The 19507-nt window shown below is 37.2% G+C and overlaps 3 protein-coding genes across 11 annotated transcripts in view; 2 read left to right on the top strand and 1 right to left on the bottom strand.

Moving 5' to 3' along the window:
* LOC108749006 (probable ATP-dependent RNA helicase kurz) overlaps positions 1-5139 on the top strand; it is a 9501-nt gene extending 4362 nt beyond the window's left edge. For all 3 annotated transcript variants that reach the window (XM_018487487.1, XM_018487486.1, XM_018487489.1), the window contains exons 4-18: positions 62-346; positions 417-789; positions 925-1160; positions 1284-1635; positions 1724-1976; positions 2051-2234; positions 2361-2593; positions 2946-3169; positions 3345-3590; positions 3670-3859; positions 4029-4169; positions 4231-4434; positions 4541-4759; positions 4838-4935; positions 5048-5139. In XM_018487487.1, the coding sequence (XP_018342989.1) occupies positions 62-346; positions 417-789; positions 925-1160; positions 1284-1635; positions 1724-1976; positions 2051-2234; positions 2361-2593; positions 2946-3169; positions 3345-3590; positions 3670-3859; positions 4029-4169; positions 4231-4434; positions 4541-4759; positions 4838-4935; positions 5048-5124 (3315 nt within the window). In that variant the 3' untranslated portion in view covers positions 5125-5139. The remainder of the gene's footprint in view (positions 1-61; positions 347-416; positions 790-924; positions 1161-1283; positions 1636-1723; positions 1977-2050; positions 2235-2360; positions 2594-2945; positions 3170-3344; positions 3591-3669; positions 3860-4028; positions 4170-4230; positions 4435-4540; positions 4760-4837; positions 4936-5047) is intronic.
* Positions 5140-5610: 471 nt separating this feature from the next.
* On the top strand, positions 5611-13937 carry LOC108748917 (MTSS1-like protein). 5 transcript variants are annotated; one of them, XM_018487336.1, is made up of 13 exons: positions 5611-6441; positions 7422-7483; positions 7727-7800; positions 7958-8042; positions 8149-8240; positions 8326-8612; positions 8711-9010; positions 9245-9373; positions 9752-9908; positions 9990-10289; positions 10365-10525; positions 10737-11095; positions 11224-13937. In XM_018487336.1, the coding sequence occupies exons 1-13, from the start codon at positions 6370-6372 to the stop codon at positions 11906-11908; spliced, it is 2763 nt and encodes a 920-aa protein (XP_018342838.1). In that variant the 5' UTR covers positions 5611-6369; the 3' UTR covers positions 11909-13937. The 5 variants fall into 5 exon arrangements, with proteins under 5 accessions (XP_018342838.1, XP_018342839.1, XP_018342841.1 ...); XM_018487337.1 differs by having other exon boundaries at positions 10365-10504; XM_018487339.1 differs by having other exon boundaries at positions 9839-9908.
* A 169-nt stretch (positions 13938-14106) lies between these two features.
* LOC108748915 (alpha-2-macroglobulin-like protein 1) overlaps positions 14107-19507 on the bottom strand; it is a 15626-nt gene continuing 10225 nt past the window's right edge. For 2 of the 3 annotated variants that reach the window (XM_018487333.1, XM_018487334.1), the window contains exons 16-25: positions 19001-19350; positions 18679-18923; positions 18358-18609; positions 17597-17989; positions 17209-17443; positions 16955-17127; positions 16323-16707; positions 15671-16015; positions 14910-15134; positions 14107-14817 (exon numbers count right to left, since the gene is read on the bottom strand). In XM_018487333.1, the coding sequence (XP_018342835.1) occupies positions 14618-14817; positions 14910-15134; positions 15671-16015; positions 16323-16707; positions 16955-17127; positions 17209-17443; positions 17597-17989; positions 18358-18609; positions 18679-18923; positions 19001-19350 (2803 nt within the window). In that variant the 3' untranslated portion in view covers positions 14107-14617. The remainder of the gene's footprint in view (positions 14818-14909; positions 15135-15670; positions 16016-16322; positions 16708-16954; positions 17128-17208; positions 17444-17596; positions 17990-18357; positions 18610-18678; positions 18924-19000; positions 19351-19507) is intronic. The other variant, XM_018487335.1, reaches the window with a different exon arrangement.

Consider the following 19507-nt stretch of genomic DNA (forward strand, 5'->3'; position numbering starts at 1 on the left):
ACTCACACACACACACACATAACATAAAACCTTTACTTAAAATATGATATTTATTTTGCAGAGAGCAGCGTTGTTGGAAGACCTAGCAAAAGTACAAGTAACTCCTGCCGAACTGAAACAGTATGTGACTCTGACATCCTTGCAAAACAAGGGCTTAAAGCGTCATTTTCGAGAGCTTGAGACACCAGTTGAAAAATTAAAACGCAAAGCGGATAATGAAGAAGAAAGTGATTCGACAAAGATAACTATAAACTCTATTAAAATGAGCAAGAAGAAAAGATTAGCTATTTTGAATAATATAAAACAAGACGAAGCTAAACTTGATCCAAATATAGTTGGATTTGAAGTAAGTTTGAAGTAACTATGATGAAAAATTATAAAATTATACAAAGTAATCAAATAATATTTATTTTTAGTCTAGTGATAGTAGTGATGAAGATGATACTAACAATGAAGAGGAAAATGAAGAACATCCTGATAATACTGCTTCTAATGTATCAAATGAAAAGACCGAAATAAATGAAAAAGAAGGTAAGAAGAATCTTACCAAAGATGTAGACAAAGAAACAACTTCAACTAAATCAAACAACAAACGGGAATCTAAACAATCAGTGGAAAAACGACAGCAAACTCCCAAAATTCACACGCCTGCTGTTTTTATACCTGTAAACAGAAAATCTGAGATACAAGTAGCTAGATTGAAACTGCCTGTTGTTGCGGAAGAACAAGTTATAGTTGAAACGATAAATGAGAATCCAATAGTTATAGTTACTGGAGAGACTGGAAGTGGTATGTAAACTTATAATTAATAGATACAGTAGTGATGTCAAAGCCTGTTAATTTCTTAAATTAGAACGGTAATATTGGTCTAAAAAACAATTTTTTAATATTATTTTTCTTTTTAATAATTCAATTCCATCGCAGGGAAGACAACGCAAGTGCCTCAATTTTTATATGAGGCTGGATACGCTCAAAATAAATTGATCGGAATAACTGAACCAAGAAGAGTGGCAGCAATGTCAATGAGCAAGCGTGTAGCTGAAGAACTGAATCTTTCTGAAAAGGAGGTTTCATATTTGATTCGTTTTGAGGGAAATGTTACAGAAGAAACGAAAATCAAATTCATGACCGATGGTGTTTTACTGAAAGAGATTCAAAGTGTGAGTAATAAATTAAATTTTGTAATATAATTTATATCTTATTATATCATTATTATATAATTATTACATTATATAATTATTGTATTCATATTATACTTAAATTGGTCTTTCTTTTATTTGTAGGATTTCCTGTTGACAAAATATTCAGTGATTATACTTGATGAAGCACACGAACGCAGCGTGTATACTGATATCCTGATTGGTTTATTGTCGAGAATTGTACCGCTTCGTAACAAACGCGGTAATCCTTTGAAGTTGATAATTATGTCAGCTACACTGTCCGTGGAAGAATTCGTAAAGAATACCAGGCTGTTCAAGATAAAGCCGCCGATAATTGAGGTCAAAGCACGACAATTTCCTGTAAAGATACATTTTAATAGAACAACAAGCAAGGATTATGTCAATGAAGCATTGCAAAAAGCAATAAGAATACATACTCGCCTTCCAGAAGGCGGTATATTAATATTTTTAACGGGTAAAAAATCCTTGTGAAACTTCTCTATTTTCACATAAATTATTATCACAGTCAAATCTGTGTAATTTTAACTATTTACTTGTCGCAGGTCAGCAAGAGGTGCATACAGTTGTGCGTAAATTGCGCAAATCGTTTCCATTGAAAAAGAATAAACAACCCCAAATTAAAGTAGTGAAAGACTCCGAAAAAAATGAAGCGCCAGAAGCACTGGAGAAAGAACATAGTGAAAAAGATGATTCCGAAGATGATTCCGACGACGATTTCGACGCTGAGGAAGCCTTGCGCCGTAATAAACAGAGACAAAAGAAGCAAATTATATTTCCAACTATTAATCTTGATGAGTATGTACATTCAAACTACAATTATTTTACTCTTCCATAATATTTCTCAAATTTATAAAAATATTTATGTTTAGTTATTCAATAAGTCCTACTGATGACACGCACGAAGATTTGATCAATATACAGGACGACGAAGATAATTGGGACGAAGACGAAGATGAGGATAAAGATGTAATTGATTTCAAGGGACTAACAAACGCACAGCCATTATGGGTCTTACCCCTTTATTCTCTCTTACCCGGGCACAAACAAGCCAGAGTAAATATACAGTTTAATAAATTAACTATAATTCTTTTGATATTAACATTACTTCGTAATAAAATAAAACAAAAATAAATAATAGACTTTTTTTATAATAAAATATTTTTGTTTTAATGATTTTAGGTGTTCGAGCCACCACCAGAAGGATGTCGCTTGTGCGTGGTATCTACTAATGTTGCGGAAACTTCACTGACGATTCCTAATATTAGATATGTTGTAGATAGTGGACGTTGTAAAACTAGACTGTACGATAAAGTGACAGGTGTAAGCACATATCATATTGGCTATGCTAGCAAAGCAGCGGCCACTCAGCGTGCCGGCAGAGCCGGTAGAACTCGACCTGGTCATTGCTATAGGTATCTCGACACTTATTCCTTATTCATTTATATGAAAATCTTTAATATAATAACCTTTGGTCCTTACAGATTTGGGCAACTTTTATTTAGAAATTTATTTCAATAAATTCTTTAGATTCAGTTTCATAACTCACAGTTAACTCTTAACTGAAGTTTAACTTATTCATTATCTCTTTCCATTTCTAGAATTCAAGAGAGATGAGAAACAAGTTGAATCTCGGTTAAGAGTTAACCGCGAATGTGAAACTGGACCTTAGAAATTCTATATTTAAAATATATATATATCTTGTAAATTATTTACTTAACCTCTTTCTTTGGAGCTTTTATATATATATCGTTTCCTTTCGCACAGATTATACTCATCGGCCGTATATGACAACGATTTCGAAGAATACAGTCAATCGGAGATTCAGAGGAAACCAGTGGACGATTTGTTGCTGCAGATGAAAGCAATGAATATAGATAAAGTCGTGAACTTTCCATTTCCCACGCCACCGGATACTATGCAATTAAAGTCTGCAGAAAAACGACTCACGATACTTGAAGCATTACAGCCACCTTCAAAGAGGGAAGAAGGTAATCGAATGTGAACATTTATTGTCATTTAGACAGTATCGAAAATTATAATCGTAAAATTAAAGTTTACGATTGCAACTGTTTTGCAATTGATTATTATATGAAACAATACACTGATTCTTTTTTATAATTCAAACATTACGTTGTCTAAAGGAATTGATGATTCACTGTTTAGAGATATACTGCACGAAGGTGACGCCGCTTGGACGCAGTATCGCCGCGTTTCCGGTATCTCCGCGTTACGGCAAGATGCTAGCATTATCTCATCAGCATAATTTGTCGAAATATACGATATGCATGGTAGCGGCTCTCAGCGTTCAAGAAGTGCTGATAGAAACACTCGACATGGAGGGTTCAACTAAGAGCAAATGGCTCCAAAAGCGTCGTTACTGGGCTGGGACTGGCAATAGTTTACTTCTTGGTATTGTAATCTCGAAATTATTTTTTATTCATATGACATATATAAATGGTAAACGATATACATTTCTGTTTATGTACAGGCGATTTAATGGTTTTATTAAGAGCCATCGGAACTGCCGAGTATGCAGGGTCAAAGGGAAGACTGTTGCCCTTTTGCGAAGAAAATGGCTTGAGACACAAGGCTGTGATTGAGATCAGGAAACTTAGGCAACAGCTCACCAATGAGATTAATTTAAACATACCGAATTTAAATTTAATCATTGATCCAAAGTACGTTTTATCTTTTATTATAAAAATCTTTATTCTATTTTCTATTCTAAATTTATATAGAGTAAATTTTTTAGAGGAAGTTCTTAGACCTGATTGTTCAGAACACTGGAATTCGACTATGTATATTGTAATATGTTTAGGAGATTTGTTACAACAAAAACTCTTACAGAATGCCATTGCCGAGCGATATGCAAGCGAAATTGTTGCGCCAAATAGTCCTTGCAGGTATGGCGGATCAAGTCGCGAAAAAGGTTTTACCCGATGAGATAAAAGAAGAGCAAGATAAGGCCAAGTGGAAACACGCCTACAGGTATGCTGTTTATTATAATTCAGACTTCATTGCATATTTTCTTATCTCTCTTATCTTTTAGAACACCAGAAATGGAGGAACCTGTGTTCATGCATTCCTCATGCTCTCTACGGAAAACCAGTCCGGAATGGGTGGTTTATCAAGAAATATACGAAACAAATAAGATGTACATGCGAGGTGTCACAGCGATAGAACCCGAGTGGTTGCCGAAATTCGTGCCCATGTTGTGTCGCCTCAGCGAACCATTGGTTGATCCACCGCCAAGGTAATTTTACTTTATTATACAATTGTTATTTTAAAATATGTTTTTTCTACTTATTAATAAAAATGTTAATCTTTATTATTATCGAATATATAATTTTTATTTATAGGTATAATCCAAAAACTGGGAAGATCATCTGTCGCGTGTCCGGTACATTCGGAAAAGCCGGATGGGCATTACCATCGATGGATATAGAGCATCCATTGACGGTGGACGGCGTCAAATGGTTTGCATATTTCTTCTTGGAGGGTCAAGTGTGCCCTAAGCTGAAACGATTTGTCCCGTCATTACTGACGACACCCGGTAGTATCACTAAATCATGGGCCAAGTAAATTATTAGTTTCATTTTCTTTCGATTTTATCCTGATTCAGCAGATAGATTATATCAATTCTACGATTTTCCCAGGCTGATACCACGCACTCAAGCAATAGTACAAACGCTACAGTCGCAGGGAGTCTTATCCAAAGACAAACTGATAGAAATCTGGGATTCGGATAAGAAATGTAAGATTATTTCGATTTATATTATATTAGATAGACATAATTATATCATTATATATTTACATAATTAAATTTGTATATTTTCATGATTGAATGTAAAATATTTTAATTCCAGTCTTGCTGCCAGCCTATCAAAAGTGGTTGCCGGAATCCGCGCATGCAGAAGCAGCTCAGTTATGGCCGCCCTTGTAATTAAGAATGTAATATTAGGAGTGTAATTATAGGTTTTTTAAATAATTAAATTATTTTGTAATAGAAAAGAAAAAAATCGAAAAGTATCAGTCTCAATTTAATGGTTATGCTATCCTTGTAAAACTATTTAAAAGAAAAATGATCTTAGTTATTTTTTAATCAATTGAGTCACTTAATCGAGATTTATTTATAAGTTAAAAAAATGTTGATATATTTGTGTGTAATGAAAAAAAAATTTTTTTTTTGTAAAAAGAAAGATTCAAATAAAATTATTTGTACCTTTTTCTTTTTGCAAAAAAATTAATTTTTATGCTACACGTTCAAATTTCTCTTGCTCTTATTGTTAGTTGGACCCTTTTATCATTTAGAATTCTTCGTGTGAAAGGTAATTTTCTGATTTAAAATCGCGTCGACATCCGGCCAATCAGAAGTGAGGAGCGGTAAGTATGGCGGCGTGAATCGCACGCGAAAGCGGCGCTAGCCAACCGTAGCCAACCGCACAGTGTATACAAGCTCCATGCCTCCATGGAATCCGGAAGATGTTTCCCATCTGTCTATCTCTGTCTTTTTCCCTCTCGCTCTCTCTACCCTCCGTCCCTCTCCGTCTCGCTTTTCCCTCCGGGATAACGATTAGGCGCATACATACCGAATAACATCGATCCCGATTTCTAGAACGAGGTCACCACGCAGAGGGCAACGATCCAGGGCGGCGCGGCGCGGAAGAAACAGATTCGCGCGCGAAGCGAGCGAGCGAGTTCAATCGTCCGTCCATCCGTTCGTTGACAGTCGCGTCGTGTGGGACGCCGCGCGTCCCGTCATCGTCCGTCGCTGTTACTGCTGTTGTGTGTTGTTTACAGAGCGTCGCGAGAGGCGAGGATAAAATTCGTGAGATTCACCCTGCGCATCCGCTGGTAAAGTCTACTCTCGCGACGACGACGGGGCATGCAAATCGTGGACGCGTCCACGCTTCGTTGCTGTCACCCTGTCTCATTTTCCCTCGTCCGTCTCGGTTTCTCCCCTCTTTCTGTCTCTGCGTCTGTGTGTGCGCGCGTATCTCTCCGTCTCTCGTTCTCGCGCGGTTGAAAATGACGGTCCGCATCGCACATCCCCGCTGGCGGCGGTGTGTCGTTTCCGTCAACGTCCGTCGCGTCGACGACGCGGAGTGAACTCGTCGCGTCCACCGCGAAGAGCGTCCGTACCACCTAGTAGTTGGATTCAGACCAAACCCCTGGAAAGCTCAAAAACATGGATGCGACGATAGAGCGAGAGTGTAGCGCGTTGGGCGGTTTGTTTCAGCAGATCGTCACTGACATGAAGGTGAGAAACGTCCGTTTTATTTGAGCTCGACCAATCGTCCTCAACGTCATTCGCGCACCGCACACCTTTTATATTTTAGGCCGATGTCGAAATGTTTACTCCGACCCTCTTAGTTTAGAGATTTTATAATTCCTGAGGATTTTGAATTTAAAGATTTATGTTATTTTGCTATGATTTCTTTTAATTTTTACCTGAAAATCTCGATTGTATTATATTTATTGGACTCCTCTGTATAATGAAATTATTTCTTTTTCAAGATTTTAGCGTTTCTGGAGATTGCTAGTTCTTGACTTTACACAGTTTTGAAAGGAATATTTTGGATATTTTATTTTATATGTTTAACATTTCAATTGTGATTTAAGATGTCTAAATTGGACGATTTGAGTAAAAATGGAGCAACTATTTGTAACAAGTGAATTCAAGTTTCTTTTAAATAACAGCCTATCTTTTGTATATTTCTTTTGTTTTTATTGCAATGCATTTGTTTTATAGTTTAAAGCACTTACTTGCAAAATGTGATTGTTGTTAGGACAGGCTAATATTCTACTAATTGATGCTCTTTTGTTCATACTTTATGATTTCTGTAACTTTTTGTAAAAGCAAATGTTTTAACTTTTAAGTATAAACAAAATATTCTAATGTTATTTAAAACATTAAAATGTTTGCTTTGAGAAATCAGGAGCAAAAATATTTTTTTCCTCTATTCCTATGAGTTAGTTTCTCTTATGAATCATAGTTATGTGTTAAGAAATCGTAACTCTAGTATTATATAAACTAATATTTTATATACACACACGTGCACACATTACTGAAAAAAATATGCAGGGGCGTGTGTGATTATGTTATCTATTACCAATATATCATTCCAGATTGCTGTTTGACTAATACAATAAAAACTAACATTAGAGCTATGTTGACATTAATAAAAAAAAAAAATTAAAAATCTCGTATGCATTATAATACTCTGTTTCTCTTTATAGAACGGAGCACCACTTTGGGAAGATTTGATTTCAAAAGCTACAAAGCTACATGCAAGTTTGAGGTGAAGAGATTTATATAATTTTAAATATATTATATTTTATTTTATTAATTAAGATTTTCCACCAGCACATTTTTATTATATGTTTATTACATATTTTATATTAAATAGCTTCAACATTAAGAGAGATTTTACACAATTGTTTTATGTGTTGCATATTTTTTATAAAATAAATATTGAAATTTTTTGCATGATTTAGGATACTTAGAAATTTTTATCTTTAATGTGAGACATATATTATTGCAGAGCTGCCATTTTGGCTATTTCCGCATATCTTGAGGCTTTTCAGAAAATAGCAGATGCTGCGACTAATGCCAGAGGTAAGCCTCAATTAATTAATTAATTAATTAATGATAATAAATCTTGTATATATTGTCTATATAATTTGAATTATTAAATGTCTGTATTAAATAAATTAAAATAGACAAAATAAAAATATAAAATATAAAGCGATGTTAAAATAACATTGTTATTAAGGTGCAACTAAGGAAATCGGAACAGCACTGACACGAATATGTTTGAGACATAAAGCGGTGGAAACTCGTATGAAGTCATTTACTAGGTATGTTAAAATATCCTGTGTACAACTTCATTAATTTTTTTATTATTTTTATTCAATTAATATCCGAATATTCTTTGCACTCCTGTCTACTGTTTGTTTCTTTAAGCGCTATTATGGACTGTTTGGTGCTGCCTTTACAAGAGAAATTGGAAGATTGGAAGAAGTCTTTGATCAATTTAGACAAAGAACATGCCAAAGGTTTTAACGATTATTATAGTAATTTGATGAACTACATTTTCAAGAAGCATCATCCTTCTGTAATTCGATATCTCGCTATTTTTAGAATTCAAAAAGGCAAGGGCGGAGCTAAAGAAACGCTCCACCGATACTCTACGTCTGCAAAAGAAGAAAGCACGAAAGGTTCAAGTTCACTTACATGTTCAAGGACAGTCTCAAAGCCACGGGACATGTTCTGATGTGGAGCTCAATAGGATGTTAGAGTCATCAGCGGCGGTTGTTCAGGAGAAAAGACTGAGTTTAGAAGAAACGGAACGAAAAGCCGTCCGTGCGGCCCTTCTCGAAGAGAGGGGCAGATTTTGTCTCCTTGCCCGATTCCTGAAACCCGTACTCGTTAGTAGATATTTTAAAGATATACGTACATATACATTCGTTAACTGACGTACAATGGCGATGTATATACATATATAAATGCATAATCAACCGTTTAGGATGAGGAGATAGCCATGTTAATGGAATTGACGCATCTGCAAGAAGTCTCGGATCAATTGCAAAGACACGCTGCGTCGCCACATCATTTACCGCCTGCATCCGAGCAGGTAATAACGGACATAAAAGGTTGCGACGTTACTCAGTGGTCATTGGCTACACCGCCATCGAGCCCGTCTTTGTCTCTCGGATCGAGGAAGAGTTCTATGTGTTCGATCAGTTCTCTAACTAGTAGCAGTAGTGGATCTTGTAAAAGCCATCCGAGCCCATCTGGACATCCGTGGCATAGATCGCTTTCTCAGGTAATTACGCGTCGGCAGTATCTTTCGTTTCTTCTGTCTTTTTCTCTTTTTTCTCACCTTGTTTTTTTTTACGGATTGATCCATTAGATGTTTTTTTATGTCGCATGACAGTAACACCGTTAATGCATCAGCTGCCATGCACCTAGTAATCACGAATATAGATTTTACAGCACGAATTAATTGCTACATTTGCCCGCTTATTGTATGTGGTAGTCGATGTTGTACTCGTTATAGCCATTTGGTGTCAGACCCGCCAGCATCAGCGGTATCACGACGCTGCGCCATTTGACTAGTGGCAGTTCCCGCGACTCCGGTTTTACATCACAAGATACGTTGTACAACCAACCGATTTCCGAACATCAGGTAAAATCGTTTAGTGATTAGTAGAATTACACGATGAATAGTCTTCTCCGGACGGACGATGTGCAACGAAAGTCAGTCGCCTCCAACGACGAGCTCTTAAAAAAAAAACATTCAATTTTTAAAACAGTTTAGGATTAAACATTAATTCTATAATTTCTATGAAATATTCACGTTAAAATTATAATGGCACAATATAGAAGATTCAAAGTGTGAGACCTTACAAGTTTCCGCCGCCTAGTGATTATGCTGTTAGATCTGCTTATGTTCCCAATTTTAAACGAATTCTGTAGTTTAACTTCAAGAATGCATTTTCACACGTTCTATCTTGTCCTGCTCTTTCTCGTGGCGGTCGGTTAAAGAGGAGGCTCGTGTTTTTAGGTATCGAATGTGTCTTCTCTAAGTAATCAAAGTACCGGTTGTACTGTAACGCGACCCGTGACAACTTCTACTTGGCCTGATTTGCAGGAAACGTCTGTTCAGTATGATCGACAAAACCCGGGAGCGGTGAACGAACGGCCACATACTATTTCCTCCGGTAAGTAATATTTATATATATGCTTATCATAATTTGATTCGCAATTACGATTCAATTACGTTTTTTTTTTATTTATTTCAGCGTACGAAAAGGGACATCAAAGACCGGCGCTCAGCGTTTACACATTTCAAGCTCCGGATCGTGACGGTAACAGTTGCTGTCACAGCCAGCCTGCCTCTCCGGTTTCCTCTTCCTCTTCATGTTCTTCCTCGAATCAGCAGCTGTCCAGGGTGCAGCTTCGTAGAAATAATGGCGGCAATCGTCCACCTATACCGAATAGGTGTTCTAGTTTGGAACGACCGACGATTCCAGTGAAAAACGAGCCACCTGGAAGTCCTCGTGGGAAGCCGAAATTACCTCTTCCTGCTCATTTGGCAAAAGGTTTGTTTACCATCGATACGTAAACTACGTGAGCTATGATTCGATATGAGACTTACCGTTGTAACGGTCCTGTAGAATTGGCAAGCCATCAGCTCCAACAACCAATGTACGTAAACATGCACGAGTTGGCGAATCTAGCTGCTAGTCGTGCTCAGGAGATGCAACTTCCACCGCCTCCTCCTCTAGCATCGTTAACAACATCAGGAACTGACAAGGTATACGAAAAAAGCGACAAAGTATAAAGTCTAAAGATTAGACTAAAGAGAGATTGAGATTGAAATAGAAATTAACTAATTAGAAGAAACAAAATTAGTATCAAGTTTAATAAACTTTACTTTGATTAGTCAAATTCAATTTCAATCTCAGTCTAATCTGATACAGGCATAAGATGTACAATATTTTAAATAAATACTTTCAATTTTGCTTACGTTTCGCTGAATCGTGTAGATCGAAGTCCCGGAGAAAGACGCTGGCAGTCAGACATCCGAATCCAGTTTGGAATCCAGCAGTGGATACGGAAGCCAAAATACTTTGCCACACTCTCATTCGCTTCACAATCAAAACGAAAACATGTGGAACGTACCTGGCTCCGCAGCTACGTTAGTGACACGTAGAGGGTCAGCACAGCAGACGAGCAGACCGCCGCCACCGACAAGACGCACATCCACCGTCATCACTGTACCTCCTACTTCATCCGTTAATGAAGATCGGGGCGAGAATGTTTGCGATGAGACAGAGAACCTTCCTCCGCCACCTGCGTTCCTTCTCGAAAGCTCTTCACCCACGGTCAGCCCTACGCCTCAGAGGTGAAGATCGATGTTGCTTAATATTTTTAGCTACAATAAACTCTACAATTGAAAGTTCCAATGTCACGATTTAATCTCTTTCCAGTTTTGATGCGAGTCCGTTCTACTTAATGCTTCATTTTTTGTAGATCCATCTCGGTTTCCGAGACAGTGAGAACTCTGACCGAGCTTCGTCATACACCAGCCAGTCCGTCGCTCTTACGAAAGACTACTGGACAGCAACAAGGGCACAATAATCCTTCGAGCATCATCCAACATAACGCCGTACTGCAGATAACTCGTTCATCGGTTGAACGTTCCTCGGCTGCTCGTTCGTCGTCCCAAGAACGCGGGTCTGTCAACTCACAAATCAACGTAGCCAGTGGTACCGTCAGTCAAGCTGGACAAACTGCAGGCCAAGGACCGGGCGGCGTAGGCCAGGGTTTCATGGCAGTGCTCAACGCTAAACTTATTGGTACCATGAGCGGCAATGCCACGGCGGGCGTGAACATGAGCCCAAAGTCTCTTAGGAAACAGCAGCTCTTGGAACAGCAGCAACAGCAGCAGCAACAACAACAATCCAAGAACGTTAAAACGGCGGCTTCTGGCTTTCTCGAGACGCTGAACGCCAAATTGGCGCAGCAGCAACAGGCTCTGCAGCAGGCGGGGAATACGAGCAGATCCGCGAGTATCAGGCGCATCATGGGTAATCGCGTGCCTATCATGGATCCTCTGCAAATGAGAGACTCCCTCATGGATCAGATCAGACGTGGTACCTCGCTGAGGAAGACTAGCGGCCCAATCAACGATCGTTCGGCACCCAAAATCTACTGAGTAGTACAGCAGCGACCTTCGCGTAAGTCCGTAACAATGTGTTGCTTTACCAGCAACGTGCTATTCTCATTCTGGCATAATTGACGCGTAAGGTACGATAAAAATCAGTCAGATAGAAACCAGTATCTTTCGATTCTTCATCTAATATTTTCATGCATCAATTTCATTGCATAATTACATGCATAAATATACCAAGGCCAGCGTTACGTTTATTGCGTCTCTGTAATTTAGCCCGCCCGCTGAAATTCCCCTGATAACACGCAGGCTCCATATTAAATCGATATATGATTTATTGTACAATAAAACGAGACGCGTATATTGAAGCAATGCACGATTAAATAAGAATCGATCGGGAATAGCTTTGCGTAGGTTTAACGGTATTATATATATAGCAATTATATTTGTAGCGTAATATCCGAAAAGAATGCAACATGTAGGAAGATTTTTATAATGCGTATTAATATTTATAAAGAAAACTGATTTGATTAGGGAATTGTCTCGTAAGATCCGTACCGATACAACGACAATACTCCAGTACAACTTGTGTCTTATAGTTCTATATTTTTTCTGCTTAAAAACACAGCTTGACACGAATTTTTTAATTGATCTATTATCGCTACTGCTTAGTCTGTAAACGAATATACGACAGATTCTAGCGATTCCGCGAGAAAGTCATACATAATTTAATATCGAGCTTGTGTATTCGAATTGTGAAATTTGTAAATGCATATCCATATCAGTTGTTAAAGATCTTACATATAGTATTTTACGAGTTTTTTCATTTTTATATAAGAGAGGCGTGAATCTGTTTTTGTTAGTTTAAATGCTTTCTTCTTTTTTCTTTGTTTTGTTTAGTATTCCATGCTTAACTTCATCGGGATGGCCATTTTTTTTGGTAGTGTATTCTCCGCCGTCGAGATATAGCTCTCGGTTACGAATCGGTGGTACATGTACTAATAGTCTATACTATACGACATCTCTCTCAATGTCGATAAATGTTAATAAGCGTATGTGTCGCGCCTTCGCGAAGGTGATGTATTTTATGATCGTCATTGCTTGCAAGCTACATTCACTGCGTCTCTTGGCGAATTTAAGGGAAAAATATAGGTCCCCCCTTGATGGGATAATCGCCTTGAGATCGAGTATTGCTCCGTTATCAAATGTCAGATGTCACGTTATTAGATCTTTTTTTTACACACTATATCTTTATGCTCATTGTTTGCGTTACTCCGTCATTCTTGCCAATGCATATTCGCCGCAAGTAATACACTGCCTACTCCTATCTTGGACATTCGCAGTCGAAAACATGTGTTTGTCATCTAGCGCGAGATATGGGCGGCGAATACCGATTATTACTGCCAATTACATTCATCCTTTCATTCCTTACGTAGTTAAGTTCTCAATGGTATTGTAGCGAACCAGCGCGATGAATAGTGTATAGTAAGCAATAGTTATATATGTTTATTTATTTCAAGCATTTAACTGTATACAGCGTGAATAAATAATAATACTTCCAGAGAATCTATCCATTTGATATTTAATGAGGCTTGTCCTTTGGAAAGTGCAAGATTTAATATAACGAACGAAGAATTTAAATTTAATTAAAATATCATTTCGTGTGATAGTAACAAACTCGATCTTATCAATATTAAATGTCAAATGGACAATATGATCACGAATTGAAATCGTATATAATTATTAACTAAATATATCGTACATACATTATAACGGAATACTATTTAATGTAGCGAGAATTCGATTCGGGTGATTGTTAATTTGTAATAACTATTACAGTGCGATCAAACATGAGCAACAAATAAAGATACAACACATTCGTTCAAAATATTTTCATACTTCTTGCTTCTATCATTCTTGTACGCGTAAAAATTGTTCGAACCGAATTCTGTCAAATTTTTCATTGTTTAGAAAGGATTGTTTTTTTTGTTTTTTTTTTATTTAAACATCGTTTCTTGGCTCTCCGGAATTAAATTTGCACAGTCGAGTTTATCTAAGAAAATATAATTTTCAAATGTTTAGAAAAATTACATAAGCTAATTCATTCACAAACTAATCAACAAAAAATTGATGTATTATTACTCACCTTAAAAACATAGCTCGCACATTCAAATCAGTGATGGAAAATACGACACTAAAGATTAACATTTCATGGATATATTCATTGAATTACCCAATTATTATATCATAAATCGCTGTGCTTTATTTACAGTTTATTGTTAACTTGTAAATTATTTGCTATTCACAATTACGAGAATTAAACGATATAACACAATACAATCGATATAACGCGACTTTCGCTGTAAAAACTTTATTCTATTAGATATTATGTTTTCTCATCGCATACTCTTAACATAGAATATGTGATGTCGAGATATGTGTACGGTGGGAGATGCAGAAGAGTGATTTGCGATGAAAGTTCAGAGTGTATTCGACTACATACCCTGTGTAAAATTTACTTTCAAATTACATACAGGAGACGTGCTAAAATTAATGAATCAAATTGCAACGATGAATTTCTTGATTCAAATCAAGAGAAATCTTATTCTAGTTCAAGTAATTTAATTTTTGTATATGTAAGGCTGAAAACGATTAAGTTTTTTTCTTCTCGATTGAGTGTTTTGCTGATACGATACATGACGTGTTCTGTTATTTCTGTTTGTATTTAGTATATTCTCAGCGGAACGCCGAAGATCAGTCAGCCGTAGGAAGATTAAGAAATGCGCTATTATCTTGATTCGCACACGTTGCTCGAGCGTCCGTTATCTCACGTGGAACACCACCAATCGGTGGTAATCCGTATATAGAAACCTGTTCGTCTAAGACGTATCGATTATGCGAGCGCTTAGCAAACTCGCCGTCCTCGAAGTGCATCAGCAGTGCTAGACTTCCAGCTATAATATAATTCAAATTATAAATAATAATAGTGAATATATAATGACGATAGTATATAGTTGTTCTTAATTATGCTCAGTTGTATACTTACGGTTATCTAAAGGCGGGCAAGAACAATTGGGCCTTAAGATAAATGCGATCATCGAATGCAGGCGTGTGACTTCGTGCGATGATTGCATATCTAATAGAAGCCTTGCTTTACGTAATCGTCTGATCGCCGCCTTTACGACGCTACTGGCGGAGCAATAAAATTCATTAATATTCGACGGTAATTCATCGGCGCATACAGGGCAGGACTCGTTCAAACCAAGAGGTGCTGAAATACAAAATATTATTTGAGTGCCGGTATCACTATATATAACAGAAAAGATTTTAATTTTATTTATTTATATCATTTCTAATTTGAAAAAAATATAAGCTGAATAATTGCAACAAGTACACAGCACACTCGGAAAAAAAATTAATTGAGTGGGACAGCAAACTTATAACTTACTGCGTGAATTTAATATCTGTAACTAAGAAGATTTGATGGTTTAACAAATCGCTAATATTAAGCTGTTAACTTTGCTACTTTAACAGAAAATTGACTGTCTGTATATTACGATTGTAGATTTGCTGAATCAGTGAAGTTTTCAATTTCTATTTTTTTTTCCATAGCACTTTATCTGAGGGACGTTCTGGAAATGTTTTTTAGGTTGTAGAAACATCCTCTAGATATCTTTAGGACATCTCTTGAAAGTCTATGCTGTATGAGAGGCTATATTGTATATATAAGATCCAATTTCTCTGAATGAGGAAAATCAAAATGGTTTCCATTTTGAGTAATTTTCACGTTTATTCGAATTTACGTACGTAATGTTTCGTTGTTGTTCAGATCCACTTCTATTTTCTGATCGGTTTCATTGGTCATATTTGATAGAGGATTGTCGTCAAAATGTATGATACCGGGTTTGACAGAAACCGGTACAGGCCCTTCGATACCCTCGGGAGTCGCTAGTTCGTGATCAACCACAACGAAGAGCGGATTTCTGTCGAAGTCTGTCGCAAAAGGATCTTGGCCCTGTCTGTTAAAAGTTAAGAACGGTGCCTCCATGTCCTCGAGATCTATGCTGGGTGGTCCGAGCCTGTCAAATACGGGATTTAAATTGATGTCCGGCTCGTCCGGCGTTTGACCGCTTCCCGCTTCTCTTTGTGGTACTAAGAAATTTGGAAAATTTAGAAAATTATGAAGAAGATATATGATACAAGAAAAAGAAAGAGATTTATCCCGAAAATAATAAGAATAATTTAGTTAAACATTTCGAGCTTATATTTATACACAATTGAACGTGATTTCTTAAAATATACTTCTATTGGAAATGCGTACTAAAAGCATACTTTAATACATTTGAATTTAATCATGTAAATGTATAAGTTCAATAGAAGATTTCAGTATAAATCATTCTCATTACTCTCTCATTACTCTCGAGCTATGTACGTAATATTCATTAACTATCCATATTACCAGACTCGACGCCGTTATTGTTGGCTGCGCTAACATTCGTAACGGTATTGATATCGTCACTATTTACTTTAGGATTGGAATTGTCTACCGGTGAAATATTCTCGCTTCTAGACTGTATGCCGGTTACCGATTTCTCATTTGTTACTTTGTCACGGAGTTGCTTGACCAGGTCAAAGTTCTGAGTCGCCTTACCTATCTGCTCTACAGTTCCGTTTCGATCGTTCGGGATTTCAGCTGTTTTCTCGATTATATCCTCTTCTTTTTCCACAGTATCCTTCTTCGCGGTGTCCTTGCCCATTTCCTGTACCTCTATCGGCACCGGATTGGGAACCTCCACTTCTTCACTCGGAGTAGCACTGCTGCAAGTCGCCGCAAAACTGTAGCTCTGAAAAATGTATAACGCAAATATATAAAATATGTATATTTATAGTTATATTTTAGATATTTAATGAATCATGAACAACCCGATAAATACTGACAGTAACATTACATCAATATTAAATGTTCCTACTCAACAATATAAATATAATATCTAACGCACATTGTACGTAATAGTTATATTGTTGAGTAGGAAATTAAGAAATTATATCATTGCTAATTGGTGTTTATTGAGAATATTCTTGTAAACTTACGCTAGATATCGTCAACTCCTGTTGGTAGTAATCGTAAAGTTTTACATTCGCTGGTTCAAGTCTGTCCACAATATTTTCTCTGGTCACCGTAAATGATATACAGGTCTTTTGGTTGATTAATTTGTCGAAATAAATGGTGACGATACCGCGATCATCCTCGAAACGTTTCACTTCTACAAATATTTGTGTGTCACACAAGGGAATAAATTTGATCTATTAGTACCTCTTAATATATTCTTTGATTGCACACTCACTTGTGGCTGGATCTTCCAACAGAGAATGAAGGCTCGTACGATCCGGGACGTATCCGCTTACCATGTTGATCTCTAGTAATGCCATATTACTTTCCCCATCTGCCATTTTATATCGCGTGCAAATTGTAATTTTTTGCCTCGAGCATTCGTTCAGCCACGTTGCGGGAGCTGCATTAACTGAGAGATCAAAGGCTTCAGAGCCGGTCGCATGTGCAACATTGTACTTTATATTGCTCTGAAAATAATTATGAGTAGAAATTAAATCAATATAAATAAGTCAAGTAAGAGAAGGAATTCTTTTCTCGAATTCTTTATACTTATGAATTTATGGTTTAGTACGAATATCGAATATTTTATTATAAAATTCTATGAACAAATTTAAAGCTACCTGTACTAAGACGCAGCCTTCACCTTCGGCAAAGATCTCGACTATCGTTGGTATGACGGGCAGACGAATCTGCGTGAGGACCATACGATTATCGTTATACATTCTATACACCTGGTCCACCTCACCGGCGGTCACGAGCACCGAAAGGTCTGTTGTGTTGCTCGACATCGCAGCGGCGTACTTTGTGAGCGCCTCCAGGCCAAGCACAGTGTCCTGTGTAGATGTGAAGCCGCCTTCCGCATTGCGTTGTTTCGACATCCAACGGACTGCCTTCAATGCCTCGACCATATTCGTCTCGCCGCCTAACTTCACCAAAGATAGCACGGCATATGCTGTCATTTCGATGCTCAGTCCTAGCGATGGTTTATGTTTATCTTCCCACCAGAGAAGATCCTAGCAAACGAAAATTATCATGAAGATAGACACCGAGATTTATCTTATATATTTTCATTAACGTAAACTCGACTACAGCAACAGATTTAGAGCCGAACTAAAAATTTTTGTATTTTTATTTTTGTGCAATGATTGATACAATCCTGTATTATGAAATTTTTAATCATACATAACAAAAACTTGAATCTTTCTCTATCAATCACTACAGGCGAAAGTTCACTTGCATTCTGTACTTCAAACAGGTCACTTTAAAACTAGCTTTGTTCAAAACTTGGCTCGCGAGCTAAGTTTTCTGGACAGGCTTGCTTCCAAACTTAGATCTAGTTGAGGGTTGAGGGTAAAATTAGAGTAAATTTTGTTATTCGTACATTGTTCCGCGTTGCACGTTTCATAAGCAATTTCATGCTGTTGTTCGCTTTTGGATGTTCTAATAACGTTAAGGCATAGGTGGATAAAGCTGCCGTATACGTTGTACCGCCGTCATTCTCCATTCCTTTCTCCAGGCAATGTAGAGCGTTATTAATGAGTGATGCTGTTAATGGCACGCCCGATTCTAAGAGCGAGATCAAAATGTAAGCCGTTAATGCCGAGGAAGAAGTATCGTCATCTTGCAGACCGCCCTGTAAACACATTTAAGAGTACCAAGTGTCACTTGTTCGAAAAAAGATTTAATGCTGCGTATGTGATACCTTCATATCTTTGTGGAATACTCTGCCAATCACAGGGAAGCATCCATTTTCCAATTGTTTCTTCACCATCCATTTTACAGAAATTTTGAGATCTCGTTCGTCGATGTGAATTATATTCTTCGCTTGAGCAAAGGATTTGATCACGAATGCGGTGAGCCAAATCGAGCTACCATCCTCTGAGCTTTCCGGACCGAACGCGGAGTACGAACCGTCCGGATGTCTATATATTAATTCGCGCTGATATCCTGTATCGCATAATCAAATATAATATCAAAAAACTTATTCTTAATCGCTAATTAAAAAGATGAAAATTAAATAGTACCTTTTTCCATATTTTTGATCGCTTTTGCTCTTAGCTCCGGATTATCAATTCCAGAAGCGTCCAAGTAGCCAATAACATGGATATTAGGAACAAAGAGAATCATATTTTGCTCGCCGCATCCCATCGGCAAACGAACGAGCTTATCTAGATTCTCGAGCGCCGGACCCAGGATATCTCCTATCAGGGACACGTATGCTCTCGCGCTCTCGGGTACCAAATCGTTAGGTAGATCGAGATTCCAAGTTATGATGGAATCATCGCTGAAGTCCTTCGGACAGATGAACGCAGATTTTGTCATTTCTACAGGGAATCCTTCCGGTAGCACTAGTATTGGTTTTACAATCACGTCCCTAAAAACATTTAAGTGATTGAAAACTATGTTTAACAAGATCACATATTTTCCTCCTTTTGATGAAAAATTAAAAATTTTTATAGAAAATAATAAGACAAAAAAAGAGAAAGATTAAGACGATGTATAAAATAATTTACTTTAATAAAAATATATTG

The sequence above is a fragment of the Trachymyrmex septentrionalis genome, unplaced genomic scaffold (assembly GCF_001594115.1).
Source record: "Trachymyrmex septentrionalis isolate Tsep2-gDNA-1 unplaced genomic scaffold, Tsep1.0 scaffold25, whole genome shotgun sequence".
Classification (NCBI taxonomy): Eukaryota; Metazoa; Arthropoda; class Insecta; order Hymenoptera; family Formicidae; genus Trachymyrmex; species Trachymyrmex septentrionalis.

Coding starts and splice junctions, on each gene's coding strand:
- LOC108748917 (XM_018487336.1), top strand. CDS start 6,370: ATGGATGCGACGATAGAGCGAGAGTGTAGCGCGTTGGGCGGTTTGTTT. Junction 7,484..7,726: donor AAGCTACATGCAAGTTTGAG/GTGAAGAGATTT, acceptor ATATTATTGCAG/AGCTGCCATTTTGGCTATTT. Junction 8,241..8,325: donor AGACAAAGAACATGCCAAAG/GTTTTAACGATT, acceptor CGCTATTTTTAG/AATTCAAAAAGGCAAGGGCG.